The sequence below is a fragment of the Sesamum indicum genome, linkage group LG1, assembly GCF_000512975.1.
Source record: "Sesamum indicum cultivar Zhongzhi No. 13 linkage group LG1, S_indicum_v1.0, whole genome shotgun sequence".
NCBI lineage: Eukaryota > Viridiplantae > Streptophyta > Magnoliopsida > Lamiales > Pedaliaceae > Sesamum > Sesamum indicum.
This window is the reverse complement of record NC_026145.1, coordinates 1773755-1796459: the sequence shown is the minus strand read 5'-3', so window position 1 is coordinate 1796459 and position 22705 is coordinate 1773755. Positions and strand designations below refer to the sequence as shown.

The following is a 22705-nucleotide window of genomic DNA, read 5'->3' as shown; positions in this document are numbered from 1 at the left end:
TCTCTCTCTCTCTTCTCTCTCTCTCTCTCTCTCTCTCTCTCTCTCTCTCTCTCTCTCTCTCCAGTAGTACTGTATCCAGTAGAGATTGACAAGTGGGCTGGTAAACAAAAAGGGCTAAAACCTAAACTTACCTTACCACTCACTTCAAATCCTCACTCACACTCACACAGCTTATCTGTATTGTATTGTATTGACCAAGACCAAGGGAGATGGATTTTTGTGGGTCCCAATGCAATAACCACATTTTTGGGGGATCTCATTGGAAATATAATTTGTTTCTTGCTACATTTTTGTAACATAACATAAAATTTTACTACAACCCTTTCGTCTCCTTCATCTCTCTCTCTCTCTCTCTCTATCTATCTATCTATATAATACCCTTTTCTGCTTTAGGAAATTCAGCATTCTTTGCTTCTAATCTAGGGTTTTTATTACACTTTTTCCTCATTTTTATGCTTCCCTAATTGCTCCTTTTCCTATTATTCTAGACAAAATAATAAAAAATTTAAAATTTGTGAATTAATTTCCTCCACAACAAATCAATAATAATAATAATAATTTAAAATCCAAGTATTTCAGACATTTTCTTACACTTTATGTGCTTGTTATCTTATCAATTAATAATCTTTTATTTCTTTTATAACTATAACTTTTTTTAAAAAAAAAAAGGAGTATATTACAGCGATTTTTTCTAATTTTTTTCCATAGTTACAAATACTTTCAGATACCTCATTGAAAATTATAAATACCCCAACAAATCCCTCATTGAAATTACAAATACTCCTGCAATGTATTATCACAAAAGATCATTTATTAGACATTTATAATTTTTCAAACAACGAGAAAATAAGCATTTATAATTATAATAAATATTATGAAAATTTATTGTAAAAAAATTATAGTTTGTAGTGGTACATATAAAAAATATTGCACATGAATCAAGTTTTTGATCTTGACAAAATAATGAATATATTAATGTGGTGTCCATTGTAGCCTTGCCTTGTAACAAGGACAACTTGTTTGTGCACTTCAATTTCTGCTGCTTAATTCAATTAATCCCCATGAAATCGCCAATTACATATTTACCCCTCACTTATCTTCTACTTCATTCTACATTTCTAATTCGAATCAGGTCTGAGTATACTCAAATTATTATAAATATAATATATTCATCATCTCATTAATATATGATATGAAAAAAAATCAACCACACTATAAAATAATATAATTTGAATATCTTTTTTTTCTTTTTCCGTACGACTGCTGATATGAAAAACGTATCTAAATAATGTGATGAGATATGAAGACTTTAGGTATTTTTTTTTGTTTTTTTTTTCTTTAAAGGATATTTACATGTATGATTATATCAATATTTCGATAAATTAAGCAATATATCAATATGATTAATATAAATAAATTACAATAACTCACATAAATTGAAACAAACATCCACATAAAAGTAAGACAAAATATTTAATAGGACTCAAAAACATCTAAAAATTTGTTCATGAAATTGCAACCTTAACTGCTAAGATAATGGTATGAGTTTAGGTACTTACACAATAATAAAAATCATTGACATATGTAATGTGTATATTATTGCAACTCACGTGAAAATCAATAAAAATAAAATAAAAAAGAGCCCATCAAAATCGTTTTCAACAAGGAAAATTATTATCTTATTATGCTTCACATCCTAATATTAATTTTTTTATTTTGTTTCTATAATTGATTGGGTGCAATGCACCCATCCATCAAACAATCACTCAATTAAAGATGGTAAAAATAGTGAAACTTTTTTTTATGTGAGATTTGATTAAATCAAATTTTAATTATTTTTTTTTAAATTTATATAATAATTAATTTGAATATGTCCAAACTCGATTTAATTTAAAATTTTGAAGAATTAAATTACAGGCAGCGAGGAGGCCTGCCTTTATTCATAATCTCTTGGGATCCATCAAAGTGAAATCTGGTCAAAAAATATGAGCTTTGACCGGTACAGCGTCACAGCCAGGTGAGATTAACTCTGAAGCGTATCGTCTGAAACAGATATTTGTGGCGATTATAAAAGAGCGGGGGAGGGGGTACGTGGAAGCTCATGGAGGACCCTTCTGGAAAGTAGACCACTCATCGCGTCGTGGGTCCGTTGGCGTGTTTGGACTCAAACCGTGTCGCCCTGCTGTTCCCTGTAGACAAAATCCTTTTTCTTCTGCTAAGTTGCGCCACTGGGGCGATTTTTTGGCCGATCCGTACTATATTGTACGGGGCATACGGGAAATGCCTCCGCTTTTCCTTTTACGGGAATTTTCTTTTGGATAAGATTTGGTTAATTACATTATTTGTAGCATATTTAAAATACATTAATCTTTTTTAAATCAATGAATAAGTTGATAAAAAAATAAAAAATAAATATTATAAAAATAAATTTCCTATCCACATCCACAGGACTCGAATCTATAATTTTACAGAAAGATTTGCCGCTAAAATTTATTTATACTAATCTACACTATTACAAAAAAAAAAAAAAAAAGAATATTACCGTACCAACTTTTATATATTCAAATTTATCCTTTAATTTATTTTTTTCTTTAAAACGATTCTCGACTCCATGTTTCTCTCTTATCAAAACTCTCCATATATTTTTCTTTTTTATAAAAAATATCTATATTTTCAATAAATCTACCGTTATAATATATTTTTTCTCATCCCGTCATCCTCACATAACGATTGTTTCTTTTGACTCTTTATTCTAAATCATAGTTCCTTTCTATATGCTATCAGGGACAGCATGCAGCGACGACTAATATATATATATAAAGAAGAAAGGCTACGTATAATTATAAACGACGATTAGGGATACTACTGCATTAATTTTTAAATATAATAATTATATATCTAATTATATAATCTTAAAAATTAATTATAATATTTTTTTTTTACAAAAGCGACTCAACATTGTTTTATTACAATTACGTCAATTCTTTCATTGCGTCAAATAATACTTTAAATGAATATTAAATTATATATTTTATTTATAATATTATTTTAAAATATAAAAAATAATTTATTATATACACGTAGAAACTAACATCATACTTAAAAAGACGAGACATGGGAGTAGAGTTGTGGGACGAGAGGTGTTGGACAAAAGACAGGTACATCCAGAAGCATCCAAAATTCATTGAATGCTTATAATAAAAAGTTTTGATTGCTCCAACTACCAACAAAAACATAAAATAAATGCTCCTTTACTATGCTACTCTGCTTCCTTTACTATGCCCCCATTTCGTTCATAGAATGTGTACTAACTTCTAATTCAGTCCTACACCGAATAATTGAGCACATAATGTTCCCAACGCCCTTTATTTATTTCTTCTAAAATTTATTATTTTAAGCACCTAAATTTCTTACCATTTATTTGGGAAAGTATTCAATACGAGTATGAAAATATTTATGAGTACATTTTGTTTAAAATAACCCACAGTATGACGGATACGAAAAATATATTGAATCTTCTGAAGATCTGCATGTTCTTTGAGCTGGTTGGAATGAGTCCAGAGACTTGACTATGTGGCACTCATCAAATGAATGTATTATTGACGAATTTCGACGCATAAGCACCTATAAAGACATAGAGATTATATTTCACATATATGCATTACGAAATTGCACAATCTATAGCGAGATCGCGTTGTGTGACCTCTATAACCTTGAATTTTAACTAATGTAAGTTTTTCGAAAGGGCTCTCAGCTTGCCTAACAACTTGTGTGTGCATACTGAGCATTACTAATTTAATTCGAAGTACTCACCTAAATTATGTTTCGGATTATAGTCACATCAGCTCTTAGTCACTAAAGACCTCCACTCGAATCAATGACGTATTTAGAACTATGTATTCGAAAAGATGGGTTGAAATTCCACTTGCTATGCATTTTAATTTGAACCCAATTGAATTTATTATAAGATACTTATTTCCGATATGTGGGATTTATTGTTTTGGTTAATTAGAAATGGTGTTATAATAAATATAGAGCAAAATACCTCTTAGGCCAAACGTGTACCACATGCGTCCCATGTGTATCTGAGTATAAATTTTTTAACCAATAAAAATATTATTTTATTTATATATAATATATTAATACATATATATCTATAAAAATAATAAAATTTTATGTATTAGTTATATAAAAATAGTATATACATATATTTCCTTTCTTCTTGGTCTTCCAATCGGCGGACCGCCGCCTGCCGCCACCATCTCCCCATCGGCTAATAGCATCCATCCATACATACATAAGACCGGTAGCCGGTAAGCAGTACCTCCTCTATTACGATACAAATTTGAACTGAACATTCTAGAAAGGCCCTCAATGCGCTTTCGCTGCTTCTCAAGACTCATCACAAAAGTATGTTGATCCAAAGTGAAATTACACTAAGAAAAAGGAATATTTACATTTAACTCTCTATTCTTAATTATTATTCTTATTTATATAATTACAGAAAACACCCATAATAACAAAAAATAAAAATACTTTATATAGTATCATCGATGTTTTTAAAAAATATTAATTTTTTAAAAAATAAAAATAATTCATGTAAATATTATTATTATTATTATTTTGTAGATGTATATATAATTTTTTAAAAAAGTAAGAATAATTATATCAAATAGACCCAAACCCAAGAAAAAAAAACAAAAAGGGTACATATTTTCTATTAATGAAATGTGTTTTTATTTAAGTTTAAGTTTCCACATAAAATGAGTATATGTTTAATTAATTGATGATATTATATGTTTTTAATTATCAGTGACGTCAAATCGATATAAATACATAGTAAAAAAATATGTATATATTATTATTCTATTAAGTTAATAATTAAAAAATAATGTGTATATTTGTAAACGTAAAATTGAGGTGGAAAAAGATTTTCAATAATAAATAAATAAATATTTTATATTTTTTAAAGTGTATAAAAATAATAGAATGAAAATTATATGTCTGTTTTTTAAATAACAATAATCTATATATAATAAAGCATAATCATTAAGACTGTCCACCCAAGCGCCACGTATATGCAGACGTGGACAGCCTCAATGAACTCTATTATGCCAAATAGAATATAATATATTTTTTAAATAAAAATAAAAAACTATTAGATTTCATTAAAAAGAGATCTTAACAATATTATCTAATAAGTTTTTTTAAATGTAAGTAGCACACATCAAGGTATCAACACTCATAAAACACAAAATATATAAAGTGAAGTACGGTTATGTTCCATCAACAATGTTGTGACATAAGCAAATCATGATTTAAATTAAAAAAATATAAGAATCTTTAATTTTCTAGATATTTTTCTAAATAGTTAATAATAATTCATTCAATTAAATAAAATTGATATTTTATCTAATTTTTGTTAGAAGCACTACATAAAGGTCGTTTTATTATATATAGATAATTTTTTATTCAATTTTATAAATATACATTCTCAAATATTTATTATTATAATCACGATTAAAATTAAAAATATTTCCCATAATTCTGTACTAGTAATAATAATAAATCAAAAGTAAAAGTAAGTAATAATATAGGTAAACATGAAAATATGGTGTTTCCTTGAATCCAAAATTGGGACAAAATCGAATGAAATCTGTACGGAGGCCAAGTGTCGTGCATCGGTGGATCCAAGAAAGCTTGAAGATGGATTTTAAGCCACGTAGCCGTAGGGTAGTGGTGGTGGTTTTGGCGTGTAGCGGATGAAAGCGACAGGTGATAGCGTGGCAATTGGGTTTTGGATATGCACTAGAGGCGTTAGCCTCCTCCTATCCTATTACTATTAGTTTTAGATAGCTCCCTCACGCTTTTAACTCTTCCTTCTTTCTTACTACTGTTTTTTTATTTTAACATTTTCTCTCTTTTTCCAACATCATTAAACCTCAAAGTCTTATCCAGAAGGTGACAGGGTGTGGCTGTGATTGTGGACTGTGCATGGGTTGTTCCTACTCAAGGCTTAAAATGTGGAAATACTGTATTATATTCTTTTTCACAATGTGTACATGGCTTACTTAGATTCTAATTCGGGTTGAAGTTGATCGGGTAATGATTTGGAACATAGTCAGAATGGGTATCTTGAATTAGAGTAATAATGATTGGCCTACACACATAAATTGTTAGTTAGCTAAGGACCAATACTTCAAAATTTGAATCAGTTAAGTTCAAGATTATAAGTGTTGCCGCAATATAATCTCCTTACATAGTGTAATCTGATAACAATAAATACAATCCTGTGAGATGAACCCTCAATAGTTAGAATCCATATGGAGCACGGATCATTGAATGGGCACCAAATCAATGGCTTTTTTAACAGTCGGGTCATGCGAGTCGGATGCGACCCAACCCACTTAAAAACATGTGGACCTTCGAAGTGTTTAGACATTTCTTATTTTCTTGAATATAGTTTGGTCTTCTTGCTAATTCAATATATTTCCCTTATCAATCATATTATGTTACTTTAATAAACAGGAACAACTACTTCTGGATAACTAAAGTTTTCACTTTGGCAGCCTTCATGGTAGTCGATGAACTAGATGGCAGTCTAATATTGGCTGTGAGGAGGAGTATAAAGGTACAGTATCTTGCACTTCCCGGTTTGTAGTAGGCATTCTTGCCCAGCATGCGGGTTGTTCAGTGGGCCAAGAATTTCGTAATGGGCCGCTTTGAATTCGAAATGGGCCATTGGAATAGATTTTGCAGCATGTCTGAAATTTATAAATGATACAAAGAGAAAATAAGTTCTGTTTAGGCGAGAATCCAAGAAAGCAAATGCTGTGGTAAAGGAAGAACATGGGGATGTCCTTACTGAGGAAAGAAGGCGCGGCGCATGAATATGAATTACATCACTCCTTGTTCAACACTTTGGGGACTTTGATATAAGGGTCCTCATAGGTTGGCACGGCAGCGACTATAGCGTCCCTATATACAAGATCCCAAGTCATTTTAGACGAGATAATCATGAATTTGCTGACTATAAGTTATTACCTATGCTGGAGAAAGGAAATGAAGAAACTTCGGTACCTATTATCAAATGCTTCTGGCACATCATCACGCAGATTGTCATCGCCTTCAGTATCTGTAGATCCAAGAAGGAAAATCCATCAGAATAAACTCAAGAATTATTGCCACAACCGGCAGGTTCAAAGAGAGCACAAATGGCATCTCACATCCCCAGGAATAACACTGAAATAGTTAAGTTCAAATCAGCATCCCTTCAATAAATCTAATGAGTATTAGTATTGAATAGAAGATGAGGTTATAAAGAGTTTCAATTCTATTAAGAATCTGAAACAAAATCACCAGCAAGTATCGAACTTATTATCATTATTATCTTCGTGTGACCATCAAATGTGATTCTCAGGATCCAATTTTCTTCAAATTTAATAATGATGTCTAAATAGGATCTTTCGAAATTTCAATTAGTCAAGCATACATAGTAACGTCCCACATTAAAAGAACTGCAATATCCGAAATACAGATAAGCAAGAAGATAAACATAAGTTTAATTTAGCATTCTATTTGCAAAATCCTGTAGTACGATAAAAAAACTCCTGAATACACGTCAGCAGAAATAAGAGGGAATTCCCAGTTCTTGAGTTTTATTGGTCAAGTTAGTTCTTTTGTTCAAGTAACTTCATACACTTGTATAACACAATTAAAGTTCAACTTCTGAGCAGCGCACCTGCTCTTATCGCTGGTTCAACACTGTCAAGGTCAACGGACTGAAGTTGTGCAAACCTGTTTCATATGAAAAACTTCTGTTACCACATTGTGACATATTCACAACAAATACATTGCATCACCAACCGTAAAACTCAGACAATATAGATACGGAAACTCAAAAGTATAGAGAGTTGTTAAAGAAACAATCAAGCACAAGAAAGTTTGTTCTTTCAAGTATTTTTTCTGATATCATAGACGGGAACCAAAAGAAATCACTTTCCCTGGTGCTGTATACCACAATCAAAGGCATGATATTGCTAATTTTACTCATTTGATCCTCCAACTTTGGAGGGGGTTGGCTCATCCCATATCCTTCCCCTCCATTTCCACCCTTAACACCTAAACTCTCACAAACTTCTCAACCAAACACACTCAAAATGATCTAGAAACAACTCTATATGTTAAATTGCTAGCAACAAATTTTATTTCTTGTTCATTCTCTCATTGTCACCCATTCGGTTACATTATAAGCACATGAACAATAGTTCAACACATAGTTACACACATTTGTACACACTCATGTATAGAAACACACGCACAGAAAATTCTTATCCGCATCAATGTGACGACAGTAAGTAGCGAGAATCATGTGGCTTGGTTTCATAGGTGGTGTTTCTATACCAAAATGCATACAAGAACATTACCACAGAAGAAATTCATATACGCACACACACAAATGTATATACATACATAAACACGTAGACATACACACATAAACATATATATGTATATATAAATATATTGAGAGAGAGGATACCAGTCGATCATTTGCCGGATTTTGGGCTCAAATTCGCCAACCTATATTAACGGAAAAACCAAACAATTATCGGAAACGCAATTTACATATAAATTGGGTTCAAAATGCAATTAATACTTCTTGTGGGGTGAGAGAAATTCGAGCCGTCTCAGCCAAGCGTGAAACATCCGGAGGGTCTAGACTCGATTTCTGGGCGTAAAATCGCTTGCTCCGCACATGTGCATTTTTTGGATAAGCACTTTTCCTGAAGCTGAAAAGCGGCGGAGTTGCTCGCAGAAGCAGAGCTGCTCTGCTGCCCATTCTGATGATGTGTGTGAGAGAGAGAGAGAGGGGGAGAGGGGATGGAGATAATAAAGTTTTTGACATTTTCCTTTTGGGCCGGACTTGGGCCTAGCTGATTGTAGTGGGCTTGTTCCAAGCCCAATAAGCAGGCCCAACTCTAATCACTAGGGACGCTCCCGTTTGGAAAACAAAATTATAATAATTAAATAAAAGGAAAAGGAAAATTTTGAAAAGCGGATCACCAGCGGGACAGCCACGTGAGCAACTCTTCTGTTCAAATATGACCGTTGCTGCATTACGCCAATAAAGACCAACAAAACCCCTTTCTCTCTCTACTTCAAATCAGAACGCAGCATTCCGGCTCATCACACCGTTCGCCTCTCTCTCTTTCTCTCTTCTCACATTCTGCGTGTGTGAGTGTGTATATTTTCAGGAATGGGGATCGCGACGGAGGCTCAACAAGAACACAAGGTAAGAGAATCAAGAATTTCTGTTTCTATTTTCTTTTTCTTTTTCTTTTTCTGGAACTGTTAGAGATCTTTGACGATTTTGGTCGGGGAAATTTGAAGAATGGCGAGATTCTATTTTCTGTTTTTAGAGACTGTACCTAGGGTTTCCATTTATGCTTTATTATATGTTTGTTCTTGATAATGGTCCCCCGTTGTAAGTTTTTTGCTCGTCGTCTTCTTCCCCCGATTTTTTTTTCTCTGTTCGTTTTTTCTTATGATGCACTTGGAATTGAAGGATTAATTTATCGGACAAAAGTTTGGACGAAGATCGAGTGTTTTAGACAGTTAAAAATTGTTCCTTCTGTTGGTTTCTAGATATTCTCGGAAACAATGGTGAACAAAGGAATTGCAATTATTTATGATTTTGTAGTTCATTTACTCCTCATGTGGATCAGAATTGAATCTAATTTTAGCAGTTAGGCTTTTCACGATGATATATAGTTTGACATTTTGGCACAATGACCTATTTGACTATTGTGTACCTCTACCAAAATTTGCAAATATTAATTGAAATTTGAAGAATGCATCTTGTGCTATCTTTGATATTGGACCTTTAATTATAGAAAGTGACTCGTTTTTATAGATTTCTGACTTCAAATCACTACTCTTTGCCATTAAATATAGTATTAGCTTAATTTCCTTCCATGAGATGAATAATTCACATTATTGGTTTTGGTTCACACTTCAGGAAAGAGAGAAAACTCCTGTAGTCTATGGAGTCTCTACACCTTAAGTTTCTTACCTACTAGTATAATATTTATATTTTGTCTTTATGAGCAGAATGCATCACTCATTCATAAGCTACTTTCAGATATGTAAAACTGTTTTCCCTTTTCTATAGGCTTCTTCTGAGAGCACAGCGGCAGAAAAAAAGAGGTGGACTCTAAATGACTTCGACATAGGAAAGCCTCTTGGCAGAGGAAAGTTTGGACATGTATATTTTTCCAGAGAAAAGAAGGTCAGTACTGCTCAGACCAATGATCTTCTTATCCATTGAACTTTCTATCTTGTTTTGCTATAGCCTCTAGTCAAGACCAATAATTAAGTTTCGTTTTGGATGGCATAATACATTGCATATGTAGCATCTGGTTAGCTGCCATCTGACCCTGCCTCTTTATTATTTTCTTTTTCTCAAATGAAGTCCTTGATGTTTTAGCTGACCAGGAGCTTCTGGCAAGTATATTATTCGGGTAGGAATTAAACAGATGAATGCAATCTCAATTTATCTTTGCTGAATGGAAGGAAAGGGATTGTTTATGAGGATTATTTGGAGTACTTCTATTAAAATGAAACTAAAAAATCTATTTTCCTATTGAGGCAGAGCAATCACATTGTGGCACTAAAGGTGTTGTTCAAGAGCCAGCTCAAACAGTCTCAGGTTGAGCACCAGCTTCGTCGGGAGGTTGAAATACAGAGCCATCTTCGACATCCTAACATATTACGACTCTACGGCTACTTTTATGATCAGGCATGATGCTTTAATTTATTAGTTGAAGAAAATGAATGTTATGCTAGACTGATTTGTAACTCGTTAACTACAGAAACGAGTTTATTTGATTCTGGAATATGCTGCCAAGGGAGAACTCTACAAAGAGCTACAAAAGTGCAAATACTTCAGCGAAAGGCGTGCTGCAACAGTGAGTCATAATTTATCGTTGTCTCCAGACTTCACCTCTCTTTCTTAAATGTAAATATCCATTAGTTGTCTGGTAGGTTTCTCAAAAATGATTATCAATTTTAACCTCATCCAATATTTCTTTGTTTTATACCCGCAATAAGCTTGAATTATGTAATGCATCTTGAGCTTCCAAGTGTTCTCCTTTCTTTCCCCCTCTTGAGAGAGAAAAGTTCCCCTCTGGTGTGATGTAGTTAGTATTGCACATTTTAGCAACTTGCTGCTGACATGAGATTATGGTTTCTGCTTGTTTATGGGACATGAAACAGTATGTTGCATCATTAGCTCGGGCACTCATATATTGCCATGGAAAGCACGTAATACATCGAGATATCAAACCAGAGAATCTTTTGGTTGGAGCACAGGTAGTTATTTTAAATTTTAGTTTCATCTGATGGTTAGAAAGCACTTAGAACTATTTCCTCATTAGTGCTTCCAATTGCCAGGGTGAGCTGAAAATTGCAGATTTCGGTTGGTCCGTTCACACTTTCAATCGCAGGCGGACTATGTGTGGGACTTTAGATTATCTTCCACCGGAGATGGGTATGCTTCGTTTACTGCAAACATGATAGTCAGTTCAAATTAATTTAGATTCAATATCTTGGATGTACATCGTGCTTATTCTATTGCAGCATGACCTGAAGGGTAGGGTGGGCAAACTCATCACACCTGAATTCATGCCACATCTAATATTAAGCACTGTGTGAAGGAATTTATATTCTGTAAACATGTCTCCTTTCTTTTCCAGTTGGTTTTTATTGACCTTTAGTATCATTAAATTTCTGAAGTGGAAAGTGTGGAGCATGATGCAAATGTGGACATATGGAGCCTTGGTGTCCTGTGCTACGAGTTTCTCTATGGGGTGCCCCCTTTTGAAGCAAAGGAGCATTCAGACACATACAGGAGGTAAACTGAGTTTCGATGTGAACTTCTCCCTTACAAATCAATCATTCCCTAACAGTTGCAGTGAAATACTCCAAATTCCGCATATGGAAATATATGTCAAACTTTCAAGTCATAACAGTGTTAAGGTACAAATTGATGGTGTTGTGTGTAGGATTATCCAAGTGGATTTAAAATTTCCTCCAAAACCAATTGTGTCTTCAGCTGCAAAGGATCTCATAAGTCAGGTAACTTAGTCAACACACACTTTCAACAGAAACTATTTCGAGTTTGGAGCTTGGCTTAAGTTTGTTAGGTTTGAACAACAGATGCTCGTCAAGGATTCTTCACAGCGTCTGCCTCTACACAAGCTACTTGAGCATCCATGGATTGTGCAATATGCTGATCCCTCTGGCGTTTACAAGGGTTGATTGATGCTTTAACTGCTTTGTTGCCATTATCAACCAAATATTAAGTCTTAAGCCTGTTCTCAGTAGGCTTTTACTCTGATGTAAAGTATAAGTTCCTGTTGTGTCAACCAGACGAGGAGATTATGTTATTCTTTCCAACATATACTGCAAGTAGCAGCATCTATGGTCAAATGTTTGTCGAAATTCATTAATGAATAATAGAAGTTGAATTCTTCTAATCCTCTGCTAATCTAACATGTAATTTCAAAATAATGATTTCACTGATGATAGACTCTGTTGATTTTCAGGTGACACTAACTCGTCTTGAGGAACAATTTTCACTATTTTCCTTAAATAGTAAACAAGCGTAAGTTATAAGGAAATGTAGTCAATGTAACCAAGATTTGAATAAACGCCGAAACAAATGAATATTTTAAATGTTAAACATTTATGCATCGGCAGGGAGCGGGCAAATTTTCCAACTTGGTTCCAGGTTGTACTGAGAAGTAAAACTGGTTAACTATCAGTGTGTATTTTTTTATTCACTATCGATGTCGTTTTGATTCACTAAACTTGATTGTGTTTTATACATGCTAATCCAGCAAAAAACCTAGCTAATGAAACATCAAGGCCCTTAAAATAGAGCAATTATTGTCTGCAAATACAGCAAACCAGATGTCATTGCCCCACGTACAACATGGATGCAATAAAAACATACAGAAGAATCACTTTTGAGTTGCATATCTCAATAAATATAGACTTTGACAAATAAATTCACTGCCCGCAGCCGAGGCATCCTACCATCAATGACCTTGAATAACGTTCCTACATCATTCGATTAATGTTATAATTATATGGTACATATCCCAAAGTTTCAAAAGTGGCATACAAGGATCATTCTTTTCGGTGCCAATTCAAGCAAACATTAAGTACTCAAGCATCAAGTGCCTTTATTTCATTTGTGCCAGTGTCTTTATTACCTGGGTTCTCACCATCTTCGCTTTCTACTTCATAGTCCTCTACTTCATTGTCTTCTACTCCATCCTCTTTCGATCCCAGGAAGCTTGGTTGATTAGTTGAAGCAAGAAGCCTCGCCCACATCCTGTCAGTGATCACAACCTTGTTTTGCTTTTCAGTAATACGCTGCACACAAACATTTTTCGTCAAGTTCACAACCCATGCACAGCTAAAATTCGACAGTTATTTGTAAACCAAGTGAAAAGGGGAAAGGTAAACATCATGTGCTAAACAGTCAACAAAACCTAATAAAGAGATGTGGATTCCCCTGCCAAGCCTATTCATACTCATTGGTTAAGGGGGTGGGGGATGGGTGGATCATGTGGACCTCTCGGCTCTGCTGGTCATCAGAATTTCTTTTTAGCGGTATGTGGAATAGTATAAGATCCCAGATGAACAAATACAAGGGAATTGCATCAGAGAAAGTACAAGTTCTGATGAAGATAATCATAGCTGAATTTATTCTGTAGTTTTTAATTTGTTTTCTCATGAATCGGAGTATATATTTATGAAATTTCAAGAATTTATTTATGTTATAAAACAGAACTAGGAGTTATAAGTTGAGCCATGGTAGGACTAACTTGTCATTGCAAGGAGAAAGAAGAATGGAATGAGTGATCGATAGCACTCTTAACAATAAAAAAGGAAAGTCCCTCAAAGGATGTAGGGATGAAGTTAGTCTGCTTGCCTGTCTAGTCGGAGATAGCCTCAGGAGTGGCGGGATGCTAAATAAAAGATAAGAGTAAGGCTAAAAGAGCGTTTATTCCGACAACAGGAAAGACAATCAAGCATGCGGCTGGCACTTTACTATCAAGAACTTGAAAGAGGTCGACAAAACTAATACGTAGCCGAGGCTTTTGAGTCTATCGAGGTACTGGTTTATTCACGAAGTTAAGGTCTACTCCTGGTGGAAGTAAGACGAGAATGGAGCACTATAGAGTTGCAATGTATGTTACATATAGCAAGAGGGGAAGATGGGGGCAAGAGAGAGCATCAAGATATACATTGGGTGGGGCAGAAGTTCAGAACGGAAATAACTTACATTAAAGGGGATGTATGTCTGCCTGCCATTAACAAGCCCACTTGTAAAGCCTGTGAACCCCGCCATTGCTCCATGAACAGCACTTTGAGCAAGGAGAGTGCAGTATACATTATCAGACCCATTGCTAGGAATCGCACGGATCATGTAAGTTGGATCTGCAAAATTATCGAGTTAGCTCTCCAATTTGTAAGAAATTTAATAAATAATTTCAGCATGTGCGCACCAACCTATATATTTGAGAGTAATTGGCATTTTGTTTTTCTTGGCAAAATGTTCCTGTCAAAAGAGAAAAGAGCTTAATTAAAATTTCTTGAAGAGAGAAAGTATGTCTGTATGGATACAGGAAATAACACATTAGTTAATAGCCAAAGGAACCTATCTGTATGACCTATACCTTTATTTTTTGAGAAATCCACAACCCAACGTCTTGAAGTAGCTTGTTCCCCGAAGCATCTTCTTCATTTTTTGCAGCAAGAAGCTCCTGTCCTGCTCCTTCAGCAATAACAATGACCATATGTCCGTTTTCTTTAAGCGTTTTCTCTATATATTCAAAAAGTCCACCTTTCCCTTCAAGATAAAAGGGTGACTCTGGAATCAAACAGCAGTCCACATCTCGGCTGGCCAGAGTAGCATACATTGCAATAAAACCTGCATCAATAACTCCAACAGGTTCAGACTTCAGAGGAAAATTTAAATTATGCTAGCATGAAGAAACAGGCTAGAGGAATTCTCATCTTCAAAGAGGAATTCTCATAAATTATGGTCGCTCATACTTTATCTGGTGTCCACATGTTCTGTTGTTTGCACAATGGAGTTTACATGCTTATCTGTTTTCTTGGGTTTATGAAATAATACTGGCATCTTTCTTGGAAAATGAAGTCCTTCTAACAGTAAAGTTCAGAATATTTACTGATTAAGTGTACGTAGGTTCATCTTACCACTGTAGCGACCCATTAGTTTCACTACACCAATTCCATTTTCTGCACTCTCAGCCTCAACATGTGCAGCATTTATGGCACGTTGAGCTTCCTCTACAGCAGTGTCAAAACCAAATGACCTGTCAATAACCTGATTAGAGAAGCCAAAGCAAACTGAATCTTGTCAGAGATGAAAAGAAATATAAATCATATGCATGGTAAAACAGAAATAGAAAGGCACAATAAACTCCAAAAATAAAAAATTTGAAGGAAGCAAAACAGTGTCTAGGTTGATGTGCCCAAGCCTATGATACAAGCTGAGGACTGATTTATTCACCAGAAAATTTGAAACAGACAGTTTCACATTTGCCGCGTTAAAACATTGCATCTGGTCCTTGAGACCAATATTGTTGTAAAACTGGGAGAACAGAAATCAATGTGGACAGATCCATTTTTAGAGCTTAGAGGTGCTTTTTTCTCTAAAAGTTTCTCATATAATCATATACTAAAGAAATCAATACGAGGAATGAGTGCAAAGAAGAAAGCTCATATAATAAGAAGGAAAGAATGAGATATACCGGAATATCATTGTCAATTGTCTTGGGGATACCAGCAACTGCAACCTTTAGACCACGTTTTCTGATCTCCTGCAGAACAAAAATTAAAAGTCATGGAAATGAATGACGCTTCTCTCAAGAGCCGTTCTATCTCCCCAAAAGCTGACATATGTAGGTAAGAATACCAAACAGTATATAATTATTTAGGTGGGAAAAACAGTACGAGCCAGTTTCAGTTATAAACCCTGCTGCTTCAACCATGCAACGACGATGGAAGAAAAGACCCATGGTTAAAGGTAGAGGTCAAAATTCAATAATTCATCAACTAATTCACATATATCCAGTGTAGTCAAAGCAACAGCTGGAAGTTAAACAAAAAAACTTAATAACCTATTTAAAAATGTGAAGGGAACAGGTTAACGAGATAGTAAACTTTTGAATTAAGGAGACCAGAAATATTAGTAGTTAAAGATCATGTTCGCCGTCATGTGAAAGACTTGTTACAAATTCAGGGCAGAAGAAGAAACACTTGCCTTAAGAGTTTATCATAAACTAAATTCCATTTTCCAGAAAAAAAAAATCAGCTTGTTATCATAAGATAATATGGTCTAGCAAGCAATGTAATAGGTCTGTTCAGAGAATAACTTCATCAAAACATGCTATAAGAAAGTCTCTGTTCCTTCAATACGGATACCTCAAAGATTACAGCTGCTCCTTTCTGGGTGCCATCTCCTCCAATTATATAAACCTGAGTCAGTAATACTGTTCATCAGAACCAAAATGCAGCTTATTACAAGCCAATAAAGTAGCAGTAAATGCTAGAGAGGGAGTAAATTTCCAGAAAGGTGAAGGTTGAAGATTTCTTCAATAGTAAGTACAATCTCAACACATGCCTGATTAATTCCACGGTCCTGAATACTGTCGACTATCTTCATGGTATCATGGCCACCACGAGATGTTCCCAGGATTGTCCCACCACGCTTATGTATATCATTCACAACCTTCGGTGTCAGAGTAATGGTATTCTTTGCATAGAAACCCCTGTAGCCTCCCTAAAGAAAAGAGATATTTCCATTAGATAGAGAAGTAACAAGAAGATGGCATTAACCTTATCATGGAAGCTGCATTAAAGAAGATATGAAAGTTATGATATCTTCTTAAACCAGCATAGCTGATGGAAACAGTAGAATTCTCAATGTCAGATTCACATAAAATTACAGATCAGAGAAAGGAACATATCGCATTGATTAATTAGTGTTACAAGAATGTAGCAACAGTAAAAAGTTGATATAGGCTAGGCATTTTGTAGCAAAACCTGTAGGGAATAAGGAGGAAACCCACCAACAGATCATGAAAGGTCATAATCAAAGCTTTGTTTGGTCAGGGTGAAAAGTGGAAGTAAAATTGGATGCATAAGAAAAGGATTGGTGTTTGGTTAGGGAGAAAAGTTATATGGGTGGTAAAGTTCTAAAGTCAAATTTCGTTTCCGTCCAAAGTTGAGCGGAAAAGTGAAAGTATACAGCCAAAAAGATTGAAAAGTACATATTTTATTTTTATTTGCTCAATTATCCATATATATAATTTGCTTCCAATTCTTTTTTCCTTCCCGTTGATGATAATTGTACATAATTTTTTAGAAAAGATAACCAAATCACCGAAAAACCTACTATATCGTCGATCATTGGTAGTAATTTCTATTTTATTTAAATGGAATAACTAAAATAAATGCACAACACTCATTTTGATGAATATTTTTACTAAGAACATTTTTTAATTTTTTTATATACTAAAATTATTTTAGTATATATTAACTTGTTTATTTTCTAATATAAAATAAACAGAAAAAGGGTTAATCAGTAAAATTATAAAAATTAGTCTTTTCTTCTCAATCTATTTTTCTCGTACATAACAAAGAGAAGTATTTGAAAATTACACCCTTTCAATCATACCAAACAACTTGAAGGAAAACTATTATTCTTTCCCTCCCCCCTTTCACGTCTACTTCCCTCTCATTTGAACTGAACAAACCCTAAAACTCTACCAACACTAGAAACTTCTAAAGATAATAATTGTCACAATTAACATCAATGATCAGCCAACTTACATCAATTCCAAGGACTTTGTTGACCCCATACATATAATCAAGGCTATGCACGATTTCCCTGATCACCGTGTTTAGTCCAGGACATAAACCACCGCATGTCACGATACAAGCATGCACCTCATCTGAAGCAAAATAGACCTGCGCACATTAATGCAGATTTAACCAAATTTGGCTGAACTTCGAAAGGGCTAAACAAAAGAAAGATGAATATATACCTTTTGGCGAGGCCCAGCCCGCCGGAAATGTACCCCTCTTGGTGTATCCTTGTGAACAACGACCTGTGACATTCGCCAAGCATAATAGGATAGCTTTAAGGAACTGCCAGAACTACTACCAAGGAATAGAGATGAATTCTTTCAGTTTTTCTGGGCCTGGGTTTAATTAAGTTGGCTGGAGAAGGTGTTTTCTAAAATGTGTGGAGTTGTAAACATAGCAAGTGATTGGCAACCCTCATCAACTAATGAAAAGCAACCAACAAAATTTCACAAAATCACATTCTCAGAAAAGTTTAGTAACATGAAATAGAATTTATTTAGACAAATAAAAGCAATTTCATACTCCTGCTACAGACAATGATATAAACCTTGACCTGTAAACCTCAAGATGTTTGTATCTTTTCCAACTTGGAATTTTGTACTATGATGTCTTTTATCATGTATTGCCATATCAACTCATAAGCCCTTTTCACCCTAAAAGCAGCTAATCCATTCATGCTTATATTTGTTAGCCAAGATTCAGACGTATGGTTGCATAAAGAAATGAACATAACAGAAGCAAATCTGAGCCATGACCCTGATTGAACAAAACAAGTTGATAAGCTTAAATCACCTTTTGCGGGACGCTATCATCCATGTCAACAAAATACTGCCTGAAATCAAAAGAAATATCAAAATATAATAATAGCCATGAAGAACCAATAACTCGTTGAAAAAGGGAAACCATATGCATAGTGTGGAACAGAAAAGAGAAGATTACTCACTTAACAACTGAATATGCAGGATTCGAGCGTAATGGATTTGGATAAGTCTGCCAAAAAGGTCAAGAACCACCAGGATTAATTTTTTTAAAAAATGATGGACTAAATTTCAGTAAGAGCGAGAACTAAGACAGTGATGAACAAGGGTACTTAATGGGATAAGAGTAAGACCTGTCATCACCTCCTACATTTCCTAAAGAGTAAAGATCAACCAATCTATGGAAGTACCGCAAGGTACAGATTTCAGTTAATTTTTTCATCTATTTTTCACTTCCCACATTAGAATTCTAATGCAGCTCAAAACATATTCCGCACACATAGCTCAAATCCATGGAAAAATCATACAATCTAAGAAACAAAAACTGCCGCTAGTACTTAAAATAATGTCCACGAAGACCTAAAATGATTCCGTAAATCAAATCAGGAAACTATAGTTCACTAAAAACAGTCACAAAAATATATACACTCAATGATGAATAACATACTAATGTGCAAACAAACAATAAACCCAGCATACTGTACCGTTTTTGAGACTAAACACGAATCTATCATAAATACAAACTTACACGAGCCAAAGTAAACATATAACGCCAGGAATACTCAAGAGCCAAATCAGATACTCAAAGCAAAACACTTAAGCAAAAAACATCATATAAATAGATAGATATAAGGATATGTCCGCGATACTACTCATGAAATCATCAAAAACTAGGCAAAATAACACTATAACGCCATGCGTATTCACGATCCAAATTAAATACTCAAAATATAGCATTCAAGCAAAAGCAATCAAATATACAGATTCAAACAAGCATATTTCCTCGCTACAATCATCAAATCACAAGCACACAATAATACACACTGTGAAACAACATCATAACGTAGGCAATACATACAAAATAACACACTTAACCATAGCAAACAAGGACGAAGCACGTGTATGCATAAACGAAGAGGCAAAAAGGAAAAGGCATACAGGAAGATCCGGAATGTAATCGGTCAAATGAGGTACATCTTCGAGGACGTATCCGTACTCTCCCGTCACCACCTTCATCTGATGATTGCTCTGCGAACCCATACTCTCGCCAAATCTACCGTTTCTTCCCTATGAAAGTCGAATCCAGAGCAAAGGTAAGCAAATCAACAAGTCGGTTAATAAACTGTATCTATATCTGCTTCTCTGTTTTTTTTATGGCGGAATACTTCAATCAATGGTGTGTGGAAAAGTAGAAATTAGAAAGCATAGATTCTGATCTTCTCATTCAGCCTTGATTTTAGGGTTGATTGGCAGAAATTTCTAAGTTGCTGACGAACAAAACTGGCAGCGCCACTTCAGTCCCTTTAAGCCTCTGTATTGGGCTGCACTTTTCCCTCACAGTTGCTGGTTTTGTTTTGCGGTACGACGATTGAAGCGTGGCGTACCTCTACTGTCGTTCGGTGAGAAAACGTCAATGGTTGTGGTCAACTTTGGGTAAAGGTCAGATGAGATACTGTCCAAACTCCAAACTTGAAGCACATGGAATGGAGACAAAGCAATATATTTTATTTTATTTTAATTTAACTCAAAAGTGGAAAAGAAAAAATGGCATAGCCTTTCTGTTGAAGCTTCAAACAAAATCAATGCAATTGCTCTTTTAACCAAAAAAAGGAAAGAAAAGGGAAATACCTTTTGTTGTTGTTTTTCTATGAACAATATTTGTGTCATTACTAAGGATGATTCATTCAATAATCCTTTTTTTTTTTTTTTATTCTTTAAACTTACATTTGAATCACTCAAATTCTTACTAACAATCCCTTCAATAATTATAAATGGATCACTTGTATAAGTCCCCATTGTATTTTAAAATTTTAATTGAAAACTCTTCCATGTTAAAAAAATAGGTTAAAAAATTTCTTTTTTTTTTTTTTAAATTATGCACACTTTCTATTTTCAATTAGTTAGGTTTAACGTGTCGCGTCGCATAATTTGAGCGACATTGCTATCGCCCAGCACAAAAAATGGGTGTCGGTAGCGGACGCCCCTTTTTTGATTCAGGACGAGGTCAACCCCCACTTCACTGGGCCATCGCCATCGCCCAAATCCAGGTCGATGGGTTGCAAAATGTGGGTGGTGGGCGGCAGAAGGGGGAGGTGTATGACTTTTTTATTTTTTTTAAACAAGTAAAAATAATATTTTTTAAAAAAATTAAAAAATAATAAAAATTATTAAAATACTTATAATGATAATTTTAATTTAAATATTTATTTATATTAAATAATATAATTATAAAGATTAATATAATATTTTTATGTTTAATTAATATATTTCATAAATAAATATAATTTATTTAAATATATTTAAACTAAGTATGTAATAATTTAATTGATTTATATTATAATTATATGAAATATTTAAATTTAAAATGTATATTTTATTATAGAATTTTACATATTTTTTAGGTATTTGGCTCATTACTTAATATATTTAATAAATAAATATAATTTATTAAAATATATTTGGATTAAATAATATTTAAATTAATTAATAATATATTTACATGTCAAAAAGAGAGGACAAAATGGATATTTGCACACATAGAGTACTCCTAAAAAAGGTTAAAAACCAAGCCCACTTTCGAAATAGGCAAATAACAACTACTCTTCGCTTCGTTAGTTTCCAACGAAGAGGGACTCTTATATATTAAATAACGCATGAAGTTTTTTGCCTATAAAATTAACAAAAGGGAATTTCGCTCTATTTCACCAAAATATAGGGGGTGTTATGCAATTTACCCATTATAAATTTAGGATGTATTTAAATTGATGAATTTGAATTTGAGGGATAATTTGAAAAAAATATTTTAAATGACCCCATTTGAAAAGAATTTAAAATCCATTCATATTTATCAAAACATAATCCAAAATTAAAATCCTTTAAATTTAAAATTATTCAAACATATTAAAAAAAATTGTTATTAAGTATTTGAAATCCCTTCGATCCAAAGAATTTGAATTTTTTTATAACATAAATAATTCAAATAAATTCTAATGATATATTTTAAGGATTTGAAATTCTTACCTTCAAATCCATCCAATCAAACATAATGCGATTAAGACGTTGTACATATTTCATTATTCTCTAGTCAATCAATTATATTTAATTCAATAATACTGAGTAGATCAGATTCATTTAATTCAGAAATCTCATTTTTTCTAACTTGGTCCATGAAGATGTATGTTATTGATCTGTGAGTCCACAAAATGTTAACAATTACATGTTTAGCCCATAGATTTATAACCGCTTGCCAGTGAGGGAATTTATGGAGAATTTTGCTAAAGTTCTCTCTGAGTCCAAAAATCTTTTATTTTTATTTTTATTTTTCTCTCCATTCAAAAGGTAATTAAAAAATGCTAAATCAAGAAAAATATGGATGCTTGGGTGCATAATTACTTCACGTTCCATACGTAAACGTTACTGATTGTAATAATTACACTGTAATCAAATACTTTATTTTTATAAATTAATATGCATTAATCTGAGCAAAAATGGTTGGATCCAATAATTTAAAAATTAAATTATTGGGACCTTTTTTTTGCTATTGGAACCATTAAAATAAATCTTAATACTTTAATGCATAAATTAGTATCATATTTAAGGGAAGGGATATGATATAATCTAGATCTTGGGGATAAGGCAGAATCCCCCATTTATCGAGCTTCGATTAAGGAGGGATACCCTATCAGTAGGTTACCAAAAAGTTAATTAGATTGATTGTTGTGTAATTTATTTAAGCAATTTCTTTTCATTTTGTAATA

The 22705-nt window shown here is 33.6% G+C and overlaps 3 protein-coding genes across 4 annotated transcripts; 1 reads left to right on the top strand and 2 right to left on the bottom strand.

Moving 5' to 3' along the window:
- On the bottom strand, positions 6336-8871 carry LOC105174139 (glutamyl-tRNA(Gln) amidotransferase subunit C, chloroplastic/mitochondrial). 2 transcript variants are annotated; one of them, XM_011096250.2, is made up of 6 exons: positions 8657-8871; positions 8540-8580; positions 7742-7797; positions 7081-7135; positions 6866-6978; positions 6336-6764 (listed from the first exon to the last, which is right to left on the bottom strand). In XM_011096250.2, exons 1-5 carry the CDS (start codon positions 8837-8839, stop codon positions 6903-6905), a joined length of 411 nt encoding a protein of 136 aa, XP_011094552.1. In that variant the 5' UTR covers positions 8840-8871; the 3' UTR covers positions 6336-6764; positions 6866-6902. The 2 variants fall into 2 exon arrangements, with proteins under 2 accessions (XP_011094552.1, XP_011094480.1); XM_011096178.2 differs by having other exon boundaries at positions 6722-6978.
- Positions 9119-12536, top strand: LOC105174053 (serine/threonine-protein kinase Aurora-2). The gene is made up of 9 exons (XM_011096060.2): positions 9119-9292; positions 10172-10288; positions 10652-10798; positions 10872-10967; positions 11275-11370; positions 11452-11548; positions 11794-11911; positions 12063-12135; positions 12217-12536. Exons 1-9 carry the CDS (start codon positions 9257-9259, stop codon positions 12316-12318), a joined length of 882 nt encoding a protein of 293 aa, XP_011094362.1. The 5' UTR covers positions 9119-9256; the 3' UTR covers positions 12319-12536.
- LOC105173960 (ATP-dependent 6-phosphofructokinase 6) lies at positions 12913-20325 on the bottom strand. Its single transcript, XM_020693970.1, has 14 exons — positions 19887-20325; positions 18914-18960; positions 18763-18802; positions 18150-18212; positions 17935-18072; positions 16724-16882; positions 16525-16578; positions 15852-15920; positions 15295-15424; positions 14751-15004; positions 14584-14632; positions 14357-14511; positions 13278-13440; positions 12913-13122 (listed from the first exon to the last, which is right to left on the bottom strand). The coding sequence occupies exons 1-14, from the start codon at positions 19986-19988 to the stop codon at positions 13043-13045; spliced, it is 1503 nt and encodes a 500-aa protein (XP_020549629.1). The 5' UTR covers positions 19989-20325; the 3' UTR covers positions 12913-13042.

What these genes read in the sequence shown, in the direction of transcription:
- LOC105174053 (XM_011096060.2), top strand. Translation starts at nt 9,257, where the DNA reads ATGGGGATCGCGACGGAGGCTCAACAAGAACACAAG. An exon ending in TTATCTTCCACCGGAGATGG is followed by an intron (nt 11,549 to 11,793) that starts GTATGCTTCGTT and finishes AAATTTCTGAAG; the next exon opens with TGGAAAGTGTGGAGCATGAT. An exon ending in CAAAGGATCTCATAAGTCAG is followed by an intron (nt 12,136 to 12,216) that starts GTAACTTAGTCA and finishes TTTGAACAACAG; the next exon opens with ATGCTCGTCAAGGATTCTTC.
- LOC105173960 (XM_020693970.1), bottom strand. Translation starts at nt 19,988, where the DNA reads ATGGGTTCGCAGAGCAATCATCAGATGAAGGTGGTGACGGGAGAGTAC. An exon ending in ATGATAGCGTCCCGCAAAAG is followed by an intron (nt 18,213 to 18,762) that starts GTGATTTAAGCT and finishes CGAATGTCACAG; the next exon opens with GTCGTTGTTCACAAGGATAC. An exon ending in ACTAATGGGTCGCTACAGTG is followed by an intron (nt 15,005 to 15,294) that starts GTAAGATGAACC and finishes TTATTGATGCAG; the next exon opens with GTTTTATTGCAATGTATGCT.
- LOC105174139 (XM_011096250.2), bottom strand. Translation starts at nt 8,839, where the DNA reads ATGGGCAGCAGAGCAGCTCTGCTTCTGCGAGCAACTCCGCCGCTTTTC. An exon ending in TGAACCAGCGATAAGAGCAG is followed by an intron (nt 7,136 to 7,741) that starts GTGCGCTGCTCA and finishes TTGGATCTACAG; the next exon opens with ATACTGAAGGCGATGACAAT. An exon ending in CCAGAAGCATTTGATAATAG is followed by an intron (nt 6,979 to 7,080) that starts GTACCGAAGTTT and finishes TCTTGTATATAG; the next exon opens with GGACGCTATAGTCGCTGCCG.